Here is a 13,460-nt window from a genome sequence, read left to right on the forward strand (position 1 = left end):
TCAAAATAAAACATTTATATTTTCCATCAGGAAGCTGGGGGCCTGTATGGATGTAGTTGGATTTTATTTCGTTTCAAGATTATGTTTATTTGTATTTTAGTTATCAAACAACTTTATTATACATTTCTCTAATGTCCTTGTCATGTGTATTTGTTGGATTCAGTATGTGTAGCTGAGTCGTATTAACTTAAAATTATTTAAAAAAAAAATAGGTTAACCAAAAAAAGTCACATTAAAGACAGGACATTGCCGCCCTTGAAGGGTATCGCTTGGCGATGATAGATTTAAGTAGAATACCGAATAAATTGAAAATAACTCTGGAAGTAATCACAAAAACATATTTCTAAATGTAATGAAATTGAATTGAAATCAAAGTTAATTCGAGGTTATCTTCTAAACATAATCACAACAAATGGCGTACCTTTAAATACAAGCTTTCAATGTGCACAAGAAATTCACCCGGAAAAAGATTGAACTGCTAAACCGGATATTACGGCGAGCGAGGGGTCAACAGTTCTCTCTCACAGCCATCTTGGATATACCATCTGAGTCGGTAAGTGTCTCTGACAACAATCTAATCTAATCTGGTTGTTTAATACATGTTTATGTTTTCTGATATGCGTAACATCTCTCTAATAAATAAAGGCTACCTTCCCATGTAGTTATTTCTGTTTTCCAAGTCACCCATAGTCAGATAGGCTTGTTGTATCGCCGACCATTGGCCCAAAATGGGGGAACATGACTTGAGTTTCCTAGGCATGGAGCCTTGTTCATGACAAGCGTTAAGCTTGACCACTACTTACGTTTAATACACGACTGTAGTGTTTAGAAGTCAGTATGTATAATTATGTATTCTCGCTTTAAAATCAGAGGGTAAAGGAGGATCTCAATGCAAGCGAATCTCGCCTCTAGATAACATCTCCGGAGAAGCTAGCGTTCGGTAGGGAACTACAATGAGCTGAAGCATGTGCATTAACTTACATTTTTGGCCTGGCCAACCTTTTACGCAAAACTAAATATCAATCCTACTAGTGAATTGTTCTGCCTATTTTCAAGCAAGTGACATCGTGTATTTCATTGAGTGTAACTCTGCCCTATCAGCTACCATGCCAGGCGAAGCAACAGAAACGGTCCCAGTCACCGAGCAGGAGATGCAGCAGCCTCAAGTTGAGACTGGTTCGTATACAATTTTACAATACGCATGATTCAATTACAACAGTTTTCACTGGGATCCTGGTATACTTCGATTAAATTGGCCTTACGCTCTACATTTGTTTAATCATGTTCACAATCGGAATAGTGTAAAGATTTAAGTGACTTGGCCAAGCAGGCGGGGGGGCTGGTTTAACAGGTGATCAGTCTTTAGAATGTCACTAGACCTCCCTCAGTAACGCATGGCTGTATCTACCATCATATGTTGCTTGGATGGATATTCTTAACTCAAAGACCACCCAGGTCAGGTCTGGACTAGACCATTCTACAACTATTTGTTTAAGATTTAAAGTTTTTGGATGTTAATTTTGTACATCTAACTACCTATGGTTACATGCATATCACTTGGAAATCATAAACACAAGAGTTAACCAGGATCCCATCTTTGTTTACACACTTGGTGATGTGTGGTGGTTTTGTTCTGACAGCTAGGTTTGCTACATAATGCATGCACGTTTTTGGATTTTAGGGACTAATATGGCATGGTTTGTATTTAACTGGTTTATAACCTATATTATGGGCGTTTAACTATTGTATTTGTCACGATATTAATACTCTTATATTAACAGTGTTTTATGTGAGCTTGTCAACATAACTTTCAATTAAAATAAAAAAAAGAATTTAAGTCATTGAGGCACTGAATGGTAATTGGAGGTTGCTACATGTCCAGTCAATGAAGAATTTTAATTATGGGTGGGATATATTTAGCTGGTAATGGCAGAAATTATGTTATTTTTATAAGTCATAATCAAATGGTTCTAGCATTAAAAATAGTTCTCAAACTTTTTTCTAATGATAAATTGTCAGTAAAACAGTTTAAAGTTTAAATTCATTGCTATAATTATACCTCCTAATTCAATACATTGCCTTTTTCAACGGATGTCAATGTTTTGACATTTCTAGGGGAATTCTTTTTTGCTTTTTGATTAGTTCCAATGCGTGTGTTAACAACTTGAAACCGGGCCACAAAGACATCTTGAATCCACTTCATTTGTACACTGCATGGGTTTTGGGACCACACTTGCGTCTACACCCCACTTTTAATACACGGTGAGAAACTGGTTATGCATTCTTCAGCATCCTCACATCCACGATAAGTTGAGCACAATCCCAATGTGTTTGTAAATAACATGTTTGAATGTGCAAGCAAAATGGCTCCTCACACTACTGTGACCGCCCTGTCCCGGGCATCCTCCTGTTCCTCCCTCCTCTATATCAGCGGCAGTGGAGTTCAATACCTCTGCTCTCCCTGAGAAGGCCGTTCCTGTAGGAAACGAGGCACCCCAGCTGCAGAGTTCTGTGCCTTTAGAAGCTTCTGTTGTTCCTAAAAAGATGTCTGAGGATGTTTCTGAGGCCTTTGATCAGTTTAACGGTGCTGCTGCAGTCGAAGTGGCCAAAGATCAGGTTGTAGTGCCTGCTGTTGAGGTAGCCCCTGTTGTACAGCAAGAGACGCCTGCCAACCCTTCAGAGGCTGCTGCTGAACTGCCACCGACTGATGACCCTGTCCCCCTGGCTGAAGCTTCCCCTTCTGCTTCAGGAGAAGAAGAAAAAGGAGCCATTACTGATGAGATAGTTGACACTCAGGAGACCGCTACAGTGGTAGGCAGTGAGGAGACCGCTACAGTGGTAGGCAGTGAGGAGACCGCTACAGTGGTAGGCAGTGAGGAGACCGCTACAGTGGTAGGCAGTGAGGCGACCGCTACAGTGGTAGACAGTGAGGAGACAGCTGTAGCAAGTCAGGAGACAGCTGTAGCTGTCACAACTGAGAGTGAAGCTCTAGAGTTTACTGATGAAATTCTGGCTGAAGTGAAGTGTGCAGCTGAAGTGGTTCCAGTGGATGCTAAACTGTCACCTTCCAAAGACCCAGTTGTAGACAGTGAAGCTGGGAAGTCTAGTGTTGCTATCAAATCTACCGATGTGGAAGTTGACAGCCGGAAAACTGCTACACAGGACCCCGGAGTAGTGTTCGGTGCTAAGAATGTAGATCTAGCCTCTCAAAAGGAGAACCCAGTTGAGAGAGAACCCTTTGCAGTCAACAATAAGGGCATCCAGTCGAAGCAGTCTAATAATGCAGGCGCATCCCATTCCACCCGACAACTGTCAGGTGGGTTAACATGCATAATATTCTTATCCACACACCTTAACCCTTAAAATCCTATGGAAAAGGCAATATGCTTGGGTTCAAATCTGGTTGAGATTTTAAAAGGGTTGTAAAAGGTTGGTTGTCATTTGGTTGCAGATAAAAGCCTCTTGGTGAAATATTAATTGAAGCAGGCCAGTCCAACAAAATAATAAAAAATTGAACTTGAATGAAGCCACTTAGACTAAAATAAATGACATCAGCAGTTGCTCTGAACTAAAGTTCTAAAAGAAATATGATTTTAAGAAACTCTAATTGCATGTCCGTTTAGCCATGTCCTGTAGTTTGCTATGCAGTGACATTAAAGTGTATACACACAGTAGGGCTTGGTTTGTTGGTTGATCAGTGCATCTTCATCTTGAGTGTGTACTGGAGCATTGCGTGAACAGGGTGTGCATTTTGATTGAGTGTGACCGTGTGAAGGGATTATGCCTTGCCCTTTGATTATATAACCCGCATGATAGCATTTACCACCCAAATCACTTTTCAAGAATCAATTTGTTCTATCTAGCAACACCTCCTGCCCAAGCTGCCACCCAGAAACCCAAGGCTGCTGGTGGCAATGTTAAGGCCAAAGGCAAAGATGCCAAGAGTGGGTCGAGTGCCACTGCCCCAAAGGCTGTCCCTGGCAGAAGAAAACGATCCTCAATGTCTGCCTCTTCTGCATCTCCTACTTCCCCAAAGAATACTCCTTCCTCAACCCCACGCTCCCCTGTAGCATCTCCTCTAGCCTCTTCTATTGATTCATCTAAAACCCCAAAGGTTGTTAAGGCTGGTAAACAAGGAAAACCTAAAAAAGGGGAAGCCTTTGGGTCGCCTTCAGTCCCTGCACCTGTGGAATCTAAGGCAGCTCCTGCAGAGATTAAGCCAGTAGACCCTAAGCCAGACTTGGTTGAAGTGAAGGCTAAACCTACTTTTGCTCATCCTCAAACGGCCTCACCAAGCCTCACCAAGCCTGCTTCCGCCCCTGTTGCCTTTAAGGTGACCTCAAAGCCTGCAGCATCAGCCCCAGTTTCATTTTCAGATACTCTTGAGTCCGGCACCTCCAAAGCACTAGTTGAAAATAAAACCGCCCTACCTCAAGCAGCCCCGGTTACTCCAGTAACTGATGAGGATCTCCCACCCCTCATCCCACCAGAAAAGCCAGTCAGTATGCCAGCTGCTCCTCTAGAAGCCGTGAAACCAACACCCAAGGCGGAGGCTGTGACTCCTTTACCCAAGGCAGAAGCTGCCAAGCCAGCACCCAAGTTGGAGGCAGCCAAGGTGGAGGCTACCATGGTGGAGGCCCCCAAGGTAGAGGCTGCCATTCCGGCACTCAAGGTAGAGGCTGCCATTCCGGCACTCAAGGTAGAGGCTGCCATTCCGGCACTCAAGGTAGAGGCTGCCATTCCGGCACTCAAGGTAGAGGCTGCCAAGGTGGAGGCTGCCAAGGCGGAGGCTGCCAAGGTAGAGGCTGCCAAGGTAGAGGCTGCCAAGGTAGAGGCAGCCAAGGTGGAGGCTGCCAAGGTAGAGGCTGCCAAGGTGGAGGCTGCCAAGGTGGAGGCTGCCAAGGTGGAGGCTGCCAAGGTGGAGGCTGCCAAGGTGGAGGCTGCCAAGGTGGAGGCTGCCAAGGTGGAGGCTGCCAAGGTAGAGGCTGCCAAGGTAGAGGCTGCCAAGGTAGAGGCTGCCAAGGTAGAGGCTGCCAAGGTGGAGGCTGCCAAGGTGGAGGCACACAAGGTAGAGGCTGCCAAGGTGGAGGCTGCCAAGGTGGAGGCTGCCAAGGTGGAGGCACACAAGGTAGAGGCTGCCATTCCGGCCCCCAAGGTAGAGGCTGCCATTCCGTCCCCCAAGGTAGAGGCTAGAAAGGTGGAGGTACCTGAGGTAGTGGCTGCCAAGGTGGCGGATGTCAAGCCAGCTCCAAAGGTAGAGGCACCCAAGGTGGAGGATGCCAAGCCAGTTCCAAAGGTAGAGGCTGCCAAGGTGGAGGATGCCAAGCCAGCGCCCAAGGTAGAGGCTGCCAAGGTGGAGGATGCCAAGCCAGCGCCCAAGGTAGAGGCTCCCAAGGTGGAGGATGCCAAGCCAGCGCCCAAGGTAGAGGCTCCCAAGGTGGAGGATGCCAAGCCAGCGCCCAAGGTAGAGGCTCCCAAGGTGGAGGATAACAAGCCAGCGCCCAAGGTAGAGGCTCCCAAGGTGGAGGCACCCAAGGAGAAGAGTCCCATGCCCCGTAAACTTACGTTTGCTGAGGCTGTTGCAAAACCTGTTGTTAAACCTGAAGTTGAGATTATCAGTCAACCCCCTTGTGAATCTGAATCAACCCCAAAATCTGCCCCTTCAACTGCTAAAACCTCAGCCAAGGCGGTGCCTGTGATGAAGAACGACAAGGGTATTTCTGCTTCATCCTGTCGTCCAATTTATTTGTGGTTGCCTTTTGTAATGGTACAATCTTGATTAGTGGTGGATATATACAAATGTATCTTAAAAACTAAAATATTTGCTCTTGCATTTACCACTGGCCTGTTTCAAAGATAACCTTGTTAGGACTAAACACCTTTTGCAATTTTATAATTATATATAAAAGGAACATTCACTGTTCCGCAGTGAAGGTCGCTCCTGTATGGGCAGGTATGGTTCTGTTTTAAGGGTCCTTGTTTGTCCTATTTCGTGCCAGAAAAAGGTGATGTCAGGGTGGTTGGGATATAACATGACCACTCATGTAAAAGTGCCTACATTTAAACAAAAAATAGGAAAATGTGATTACATATCACATCTCTTAATCCCATTTTAACTATGTTAATTACTTTTCCAGGATTGTAATTGTTAGGACAATCATGCAATTGGGATAATGTGAATCCTTTTTCTTTATTAAAGCAAGTTTATTAATTGATGTATATGTGGTGTTATAGGATCTGGCACAGAGTCCGACAGTGATGAGTCGGTACCTGACTTGGAGGAACAGGACTCTGCACAGACACAGACGCAGCAGGCCCAGGTAAAAGCCGTGTTCAATTCATCACAATTACCGAATAAATGAGTTTGTGATTGACTCTTCTGTGATGAATGACACAGTGACTTTCGTTCTTCTGAGTTTACTGAAGCCAACCTCTGTTCTTAGAAGAGAAGCGTATATTAATGTAATTTGTTCATTCAATTGAAAAAAGGTCCTTCATAGACTGATTGAATGTCTTCCAACAGCTTGCAGCTGCTGCCGAAATTGACGAAGAACCAGTCAGCAAAGCCAAACAGAGCCGCAGTGAAAAGAAAGCACGAAAGGTAGGCTAACTTTTGTGTGGCTCCTCAGTTATTATTTTAAGACTGTTTCTATGACACTTATCTATCCTGTATGTTTGAGTGAATTTATAACAAATGTTGTTTCTGCAGGCAATGTCAAAGCTTGGTCTGAGGCAGGTAACTGGTGTCACCAGAGTGACCATTCGCAAGTCCAAGAACATCTTGTTTGTCATTACCAAACCAGACGTTTACAAGAGTCCTGCATCAGACACCTACATCGTCTTCGGTGAAGCTAAGGTATTTAACCATCATTCTCTATTCTTGTGTAACCATTCCTTTTGTAAACAATATTATAGTGCCCTATGAATCAGTGTGGATAAACGTGAAGCCAATATTTTATTGCCGAAGGATGAGATATTGATATTCGTGTTCCTCTTCAATAGATTGAGGATCTCTCTCAACAAGCTCAGCTGGCCGCTGCTGAAAAGTTCAAGGTACAGGGAGAAGCTGTTTCAAACATCCAGGAGAACACACAGACGCCAACAGTACAGGAGGAGAGTGAAGAGGAAGAGGTAAAAATATTGTCAAACGACAATGATTTGGATGCTAGAGTATGGCATATTACCTGTTTACTAAACTATGTATTTTGTTAAGGTTGACGAGACTGGCGTGGAGGTCAAGGACATTGAACTTGTCATGTCGCAAGCCAACGTCTCTCGGGCTAAGGCTGTACGGGCCCTGAAAAACAACAACAACGACATTGTCAATGCTATTATGGTATGATATCCAAACACTTCAAATGTTGTATTCAGAGTTCCCTTTGTATGATGATTGATACAGTGACTTTCGTTCTTCTGAGTTTACTGAAGCCATATTCTGTTCTGAAAAATGGAACAATTCTCTTTGCTTGGCTATTAAATATTTTTGCACTTATCCTAACATCTTTTTGTCTTTGCAGGAGTTGACAATGTAATCGGAACGCTCGGGGCAAAGTGGTCAATAAAGGTTGCTGATTTACTCTACACTTGTTTGTACAATTTATACCCAAGATGGAAATAAAGTTGTGGCTTGATAAAATGAAACTGCTGTCTCTGGTCTTGATAAAAAAAAAACGGGGAACATTTGAAATGCTTGTGATTAAGAAGGATCTTAATAATTTTGCTGATATTACATTATTTACACAATAAATGAATTGAATAACTAACTAATGGCATACAGAGGGATATTTGGGATGAGATCCAATTTCTAAATAACAAATATGAATACAGTATTTGAAACCAGATATAAAATGTAGCCATGTGTATTAAGATTAGACAGAAATCTCAAAGCTGATATTGAGTCTGGTAGTTCACTAGGATAAACATACAGGCAAATCAATTTACTTAGATATAAATATACCGGTTTCACGCCTGAAGTGGTAACTACGCTTAAAAGGCAGCTTGGAAATAAAACCATGTGCTTCCTACATTTGACCAGCAGCTGTCTGTGAAGGCTCTAGTCGAGAGTCGTACTTGAGGATAGGTTATTCTAGAAACCTCTGGTACCCGGAAGCTGCGTCAGTATCGTCATTCTCGTCAGGCGATAGGCAACAGATTTCGGAGTCCAGTCATTGGAGCCGTTGCCGTGTGAACACATTGTTAATTTTGCTTTTATAGCATTGCTGTCAAAATAATACCAGCTACTCCGTGAAGACTATCGACGCTAGGACAACATGTAAGTTTTGCACATGTAACCAGTATATGCCCACAGACTGGCCGTTTGCGGCGGCCATGTAGTAGAAGTAGGATGCAGCTAACATCCATTCAACAACATGCTCTGTCGAAGGCGGGATGTTTGGCCTTACTCCGAGTTGTAACAAGCGCTAGACTCGAGTTTTGGCTTTAGCCGTCGCTACAGTGCACACAAGGGCTTCATCGCTAACTTTTATAGAAATAATGTATGGCTTTATGTGCTATTCGAGACGTCTTGTCCAAATGGCACGAGTCATGTGCACCGCATGGCTTAACGCTAGCTAAGTGGCGCTAACGTAGTGCTGCTAGCGTCGTTAGCCTTGGATAGCTTTGGGTTAAGCTTCTTTCATTCGAAATGATATTGCAATATTTTAAGATTCCTTTTTTTTTTAAAATGCTCACTGCTATTTGTGTGCTCAAATAATTTGCGTTTGCAGATAATACGATCAAGTGGATTCATTGGCTTACACGGTCCACGATGTAATGATTCAGTATAAATTAGATTAGTTGGTCAGTATTGGTCTACGTTTCGCTGTACTGCTTTACTGTTCCTTCCTTAGATTTGAACGTCATGTAATTGCTCTTTTTGGTGGTCATTATTTGACAAGTGTGTTTCGTGACTAGATCTTAAGCTATTCTATGTGCACTAGGCCTGTGTGCGGTCTGTGATCATGCCACAAGGCTGAACAATTGGCACAATGATGTGAGGTCTTGCAATTCAATTTATCTCATGAAATATTAGAAAATATTAACTAATTTGTAAGGGTAATTAATTTGGTTATATTTTGACTCTTTTACATCGAGTCATGACATTCGATCACTCAGGTAACTAGATGCTCAATGGCAACCTGATACATATGCCTTTTGATGCTAATCAGTTATATGGAGACTAGCCCTAATGCCTGTTGCAGTTGGGTTTGTATCATTCATCTTTTAGTTACTTCTAAATTTGACCTTTTCCTATATGCTGATTATTCCAGTATTATTCCCTCATCAAAGCTTGTAACTGGTATAAATGTATAGATATTATGTATACAGCATTGTATATCCAAGTTACCTCTTTTGAAGGCTGATTTGAGTGATTCTCTTTTTAAAGGATTCCAGCATCCGCAAAGTGGTACGACAGACGGGATGCTGTTTACATAGAGTTCTGCGTGGCAGACAGCAAGGATGTCAAGGTCAACTTTGATAAAACAAAGTTTGGATTTACGTGAGTTCTAATACAATGAAAAATTGAGCTTTCTACATTTTATTTGTTTGAACGGACATAATGTATGCCTTTTTTCTTTTCTTATTTTCAGTTGTATCGGAGGAACTGACAATGTCAAACATGAAAATGAAGTTGACCTCTTCGAAGCCATTGATCAAAGTGTAAGTTATTACGTTCGGTTCACTCTTGAGACTAGGAGAATGAATACTGTCCAATAATATTTTTTTCTGCTTAACAAACCATTTAACCCAGTCCATTACACTTTCTATTCATATTGAACACATACAGAAACCTATCCCTATCCAATTTCCGAACATGTATAAAAAAAATCTGCCATTCATAATTGTGGTTGACTCTTCTGTGATGATTGACACAGTGACTTTCGTTCTTCTGAGTTTACTGAAGCCAACCTCTGTTCTGAGAAGAGCAACATATAATTTTTTTTATTTTTTTTCTTTGCATGAAATGAGCTGGTGGGCTCGGGCTGTTGCCGTCATTTGGTGTCATTTTGTAAAAGTAGATCATTGTACATTTCAAATATTATTATATATTTCTTCTGCCTGTAACAGGAATCCAAACAGAAACGCACAGACCGCTCAGTGTTGTGCTGTTTACGGAAAGCGGAGCCAGGGAAGGCATGGCCCAGGCTAACAAAAGAGAAAGCTAAGGTCAGCACTACATCATTCGTACTTGACTTCCCCTCCCAATTCTACTGGTAACATGCTAAAATAAACCTCAATGTTTTTTTCAACAGCTCACTTGGCTCAGCGTTGATTTCAACAACTGGAAAGACTGGGAGGATGACTCCGATGAGGAGATGGGCAACTTTGACCAATTCTCAGATGTAAGCTAAGAAATCTAATTTCAAAGATATCATGTAGTACAAGTATATGATATCTAATATGATATCCAATGAAAGCGTACTTCCTTAAGGTTCTAGGGGACAGTCTTTTAGAACTAGGAAACCCAGATAGGGAGATGGCTACAAATTACAGACAAAACTTTTTGCCTTAACATTATTGCAGGAAAGAAAATGGGTATGCTTGCATGCTATTCGTTATGTTATGCCATTGTATGATGCCGTGTAATTAAATAAGTCTGCAGCAGAGCCCTAATGGATTCAGTAATGATTCTAAAACCTTGGTTGCTGGAGGGGGCCACGGCAATGTTTCCCCATTGGCCAGTCATTCATTAATATTTTGGTTTTATTTGCGGCTGTTAACATCTTGTGCACCAGCTTTTCTTAAACAATTCTTTTTCTGCCAAAAAAAAACATTAAACCCAGTCAATTACACTTTCTATTCATATTCAACGCATGCCGAATCCTAGCCATGTCCTTCAAATTTCTGAATATATATATATATATAAAATTGTTGACTCTTCTGTGATGATTGACACAGTGACTTTCGTTCTTCTGAGTTTACTGAAGCCAACCTCTGTTCTGAGAAGAGCAACAAATGAATGTCATTTTTTGTTTAAAAAGCATGAAATTAGTTGGTTGGCTACTTTTCAAATAAAACCATTTTTTTCAAAAAACAACTGTTAAACTAACTACACAACTGCTCAAGTCGTCTACATTATCCAGAACCGTCGATTTGTTACTTTATTTTCTTTCTTTCAGATGATGAACAACATGGGAGGTGAGGATGACCTACCTGATCTAGATGGAGCAGCAGAAGATGTAAGATGTTTTCCTCTTTTATATGGACCTTATCTGTTAAAGTATAGACTGTAAAAGATTGGATAGTGGACAGTGGATATAAGCTATCGTTTTAAATAGTATGGTACACAAGCTGCCTTAACATTGTTTAACGCCTCACTTTTGTTCTATAACAGGAGGACTCTGCGGATAGTGATGATGAAAGTGAGTTCCATTTCTATTAAACCAGTGCAGAATCCCTTGGATTCACATGGATGGTTATTTTTTATATCGAACTGTTCTAATGTGCTAATTACTTTATTTCTTCTTCTAGAAATGCCAGACTTGGAATAGAAGACTTGAAACCCTGAATGGAGAGGCAAGGAGAGAAAGCAGGGGGATTCATTAAACTGTATATCTTGAAATATGAAGGCAGTGACAAAGCTGTACACATGAGTTGGTAGCCATATTTAAATCCATAGCCTCAACTCCAATACATTACCATCAGTCCACTGAAGGTTGTTATGCATTGTATTGTACAGAGCAGATATCTCCACTTCCATTTATAGTACTGCGTTTTTGGGGTATCCTGTTTTGCCGTTAATTACAGCTAAGCACATGTTTTCGTAAAAAAAAAAAAAGACCATAGTTGTCCTCAACTGAGCAATACATGTCAGGATATTTACAAATTGGTTTGTGATGTGGAAAAAGGCTTACTAACAATACAAGGTTTTGAGTTTCAGTCTAGTAAATCTTCTCAAATTACTTTGGAAGGCACAACCCCAGACCTTAGTTGGAATAAATGTAATTTCTGATTCGGTTATTTAAAGTTCTTCATGTGGCATGTATTCAATATCAAGGGACCTATCAAGTGTCTGTAGCTTAGTGCTCCAGCCTACATATTTTCTCCCGTGTCTTATCTGCTTGTGGTCTTTTGTAAAATTGGAACATTCTGTCTGTAACTCCACTTAAACAAACGAAAAACTGCATATTCTTAATCATAACGTAACAGTTACTGGAATATACTTTTAACCATCCCGTACATTTTGTTATCTTTAGCAGCAGACTCCACCTCCGCCTAACATTCTCACTTAAGTCTTCATAAGAAAGGTAACATGCTGTTTTCAGACCGAGGCAGGCATGGAAGACATCCAGTTTTCTTCTACCCTCAAGTTTATTTTCCAAGTTAAACTAGAATAGATCCTCCCTTGGTGGTCATGTTTGTGTTGAAATGAAATGGCTCTGTGTAATGACCAAATTATATTTGCACTGTCAAAATGATGGGGGAGACATGCCGGTAGTTGTGTATTTCAACTGGTGGTTGGGTATTTCAACCTAGTTATCACAGGCTGGTTAATCACCAACTTCGGTTATTGTTAAATTACAGTGGAACCGTTTTTTTATTTGTCTACATCTTTCTAATAAACTGTCTAAATCATTATGTTAAAGGTGTGCTCTTATATTTTCTTTCAGTGTGGCATATTCAATTTCCAGTCAACTTTAAAAAAATAAATAATAATACCCTGATGGTGTCATCACCTATTAAATACTTTTGGGAAAGTAAATAATCGTATTTTATCGTTTATTTAGTAAACCAAATGACTGGAGGATCATCCCTCCGAACTGCTTGATGTGCGTATTAGCATACTTCATACTTAGGCCTGATCATCCGCTGTCATTTGTGTCTTCAAGTTCCTGTTTATCTATAGGGGCGTATCAAAGTAAAAGCCTGGCTCGAATCTAACCACTACTGTGCGAAAAAGGCTGTCAATGTTTTATTTGTACATTGTTTTAATTGGTTGGTTGTATTTTTACTTTTAAGTAATCCTGATATTTTGCATTTTGGGGAATAGTAGCTATCAAAATAATATATAAAGGGCGATCATAGGTTAAATGATACAGGTGATAATAACCTTATCTTCCATGGATACTCGTTATTTATTCACAAAGGCTAAACATCAGGTGATCGTTTTTTTTAAAATATATATATTTTCTAAGAAACGATACGTCCAGGTGATACTGGATAGCAAATGAAAAGCCCTGGGACGTTATGGAATAAATGCAACATATCTCCTTATATTGCATTTTTATATTTATTAATATATATTTTACAGTAAAATATTAAGAGCGCAAACGTTTACTAAAGCACAGTACATGTTCTCTTCCACCCCTACATTCGTTTTTTTATTGCTATTACTTATTTGTTTAATCCGCAAAAAACGATATCAAATTGGTATATTTTCAAATCCTTACTCATCTCAAGGAAGTTTGTAAAAAGCGAATTAATGTATCAGCCAAGCAGTCAGGCATCAGACTTCTGAA

At 40.9% G+C, this 13,460-nt stretch overlaps 2 protein-coding genes and 4 non-coding genes across 31 annotated transcripts; all 6 read left to right on the forward strand.

Moving 5' to 3' along the window:
* The first annotated feature begins 464 nt into the window (after nucleotides 1–464).
* Nucleotides 465–7,641, forward strand: naca (nascent polypeptide associated complex subunit alpha). 25 transcript variants are annotated; one of them, XM_030359597.1, is made up of 10 exons: nucleotides 465–553; nucleotides 1,102–1,176; nucleotides 3,864–5,479; nucleotides 5,522–5,714; nucleotides 6,235–6,320; nucleotides 6,524–6,601; nucleotides 6,710–6,856; nucleotides 7,003–7,131; nucleotides 7,214–7,336; nucleotides 7,518–7,641. In XM_030359597.1, the coding sequence occupies exons 2-10, from the start codon at nucleotides 1,107–1,109 to the stop codon at nucleotides 7,530–7,532; spliced, it is 2,457 nt and encodes an 818-aa protein (XP_030215457.1). In that variant the 5' UTR covers nucleotides 465–553; nucleotides 1,102–1,106; the 3' UTR covers nucleotides 7,533–7,641. The 25 variants fall into 25 exon arrangements, with proteins under 25 accessions (XP_030215457.1, XP_030215508.1, XP_030215519.1 ...); XM_030359648.1 differs by having other exon boundaries at nucleotides 3,864–5,401; nucleotides 5,486–5,714; XM_030359659.1 differs by having other exon boundaries at nucleotides 3,864–5,395; nucleotides 5,480–5,714.
* LOC115553794 (small nucleolar RNA SNORD59) lies at nucleotides 6,376–6,447 on the forward strand. The gene has a single exon (XR_003978512.1). It is a non-coding gene; the product is annotated as a small nucleolar RNA SNORD59 (small nucleolar RNA).
* On the forward strand, nucleotides 7,378–7,449 carry LOC115553799 (small nucleolar RNA SNORD59). Its single transcript, XR_003978513.1, has one exon. It is a non-coding gene; the product is annotated as a small nucleolar RNA SNORD59 (small nucleolar RNA).
* A 391-nt stretch (nucleotides 7,642–8,032) lies between the features above and the next one.
* Nucleotides 8,033–12,586, forward strand: LOC115546434 (prostaglandin E synthase 3). 2 transcript variants are annotated; one of them, XM_030359918.1, is made up of 8 exons: nucleotides 8,033–8,272; nucleotides 9,386–9,499; nucleotides 9,591–9,660; nucleotides 10,069–10,167; nucleotides 10,254–10,343; nucleotides 11,121–11,180; nucleotides 11,336–11,363; nucleotides 11,473–12,586. In XM_030359918.1, coding segments are annotated over exons 1-8 (483 nt in total). In that variant the 5' UTR covers nucleotides 8,033–8,270; the 3' UTR covers nucleotides 11,493–12,586. The 2 variants fall into 2 exon arrangements, with proteins under 2 accessions (XP_030215778.1, XP_030215786.1); XM_030359926.1 differs by having other exon boundaries at nucleotides 11,124–11,180.
* Nucleotides 9,854–9,925, forward strand: LOC115553784 (small nucleolar RNA SNORD59). The gene has a single exon (XR_003978510.1). It is a non-coding gene; the product is annotated as a small nucleolar RNA SNORD59 (small nucleolar RNA).
* LOC115553788 (small nucleolar RNA SNORD59) lies at nucleotides 10,878–10,949 on the forward strand. The gene has a single exon (XR_003978511.1). It is a non-coding gene; the product is annotated as a small nucleolar RNA SNORD59 (small nucleolar RNA).
* Nucleotides 12,587–13,460: the final 874 nt, after the last annotated feature.

Source organism: Gadus morhua, chromosome 1 (assembly GCF_902167405.1).
Source record: "Gadus morhua chromosome 1, gadMor3.0, whole genome shotgun sequence".
Classification (NCBI taxonomy): domain Eukaryota; kingdom Metazoa; phylum Chordata; class Actinopteri; order Gadiformes; family Gadidae; genus Gadus; species Gadus morhua.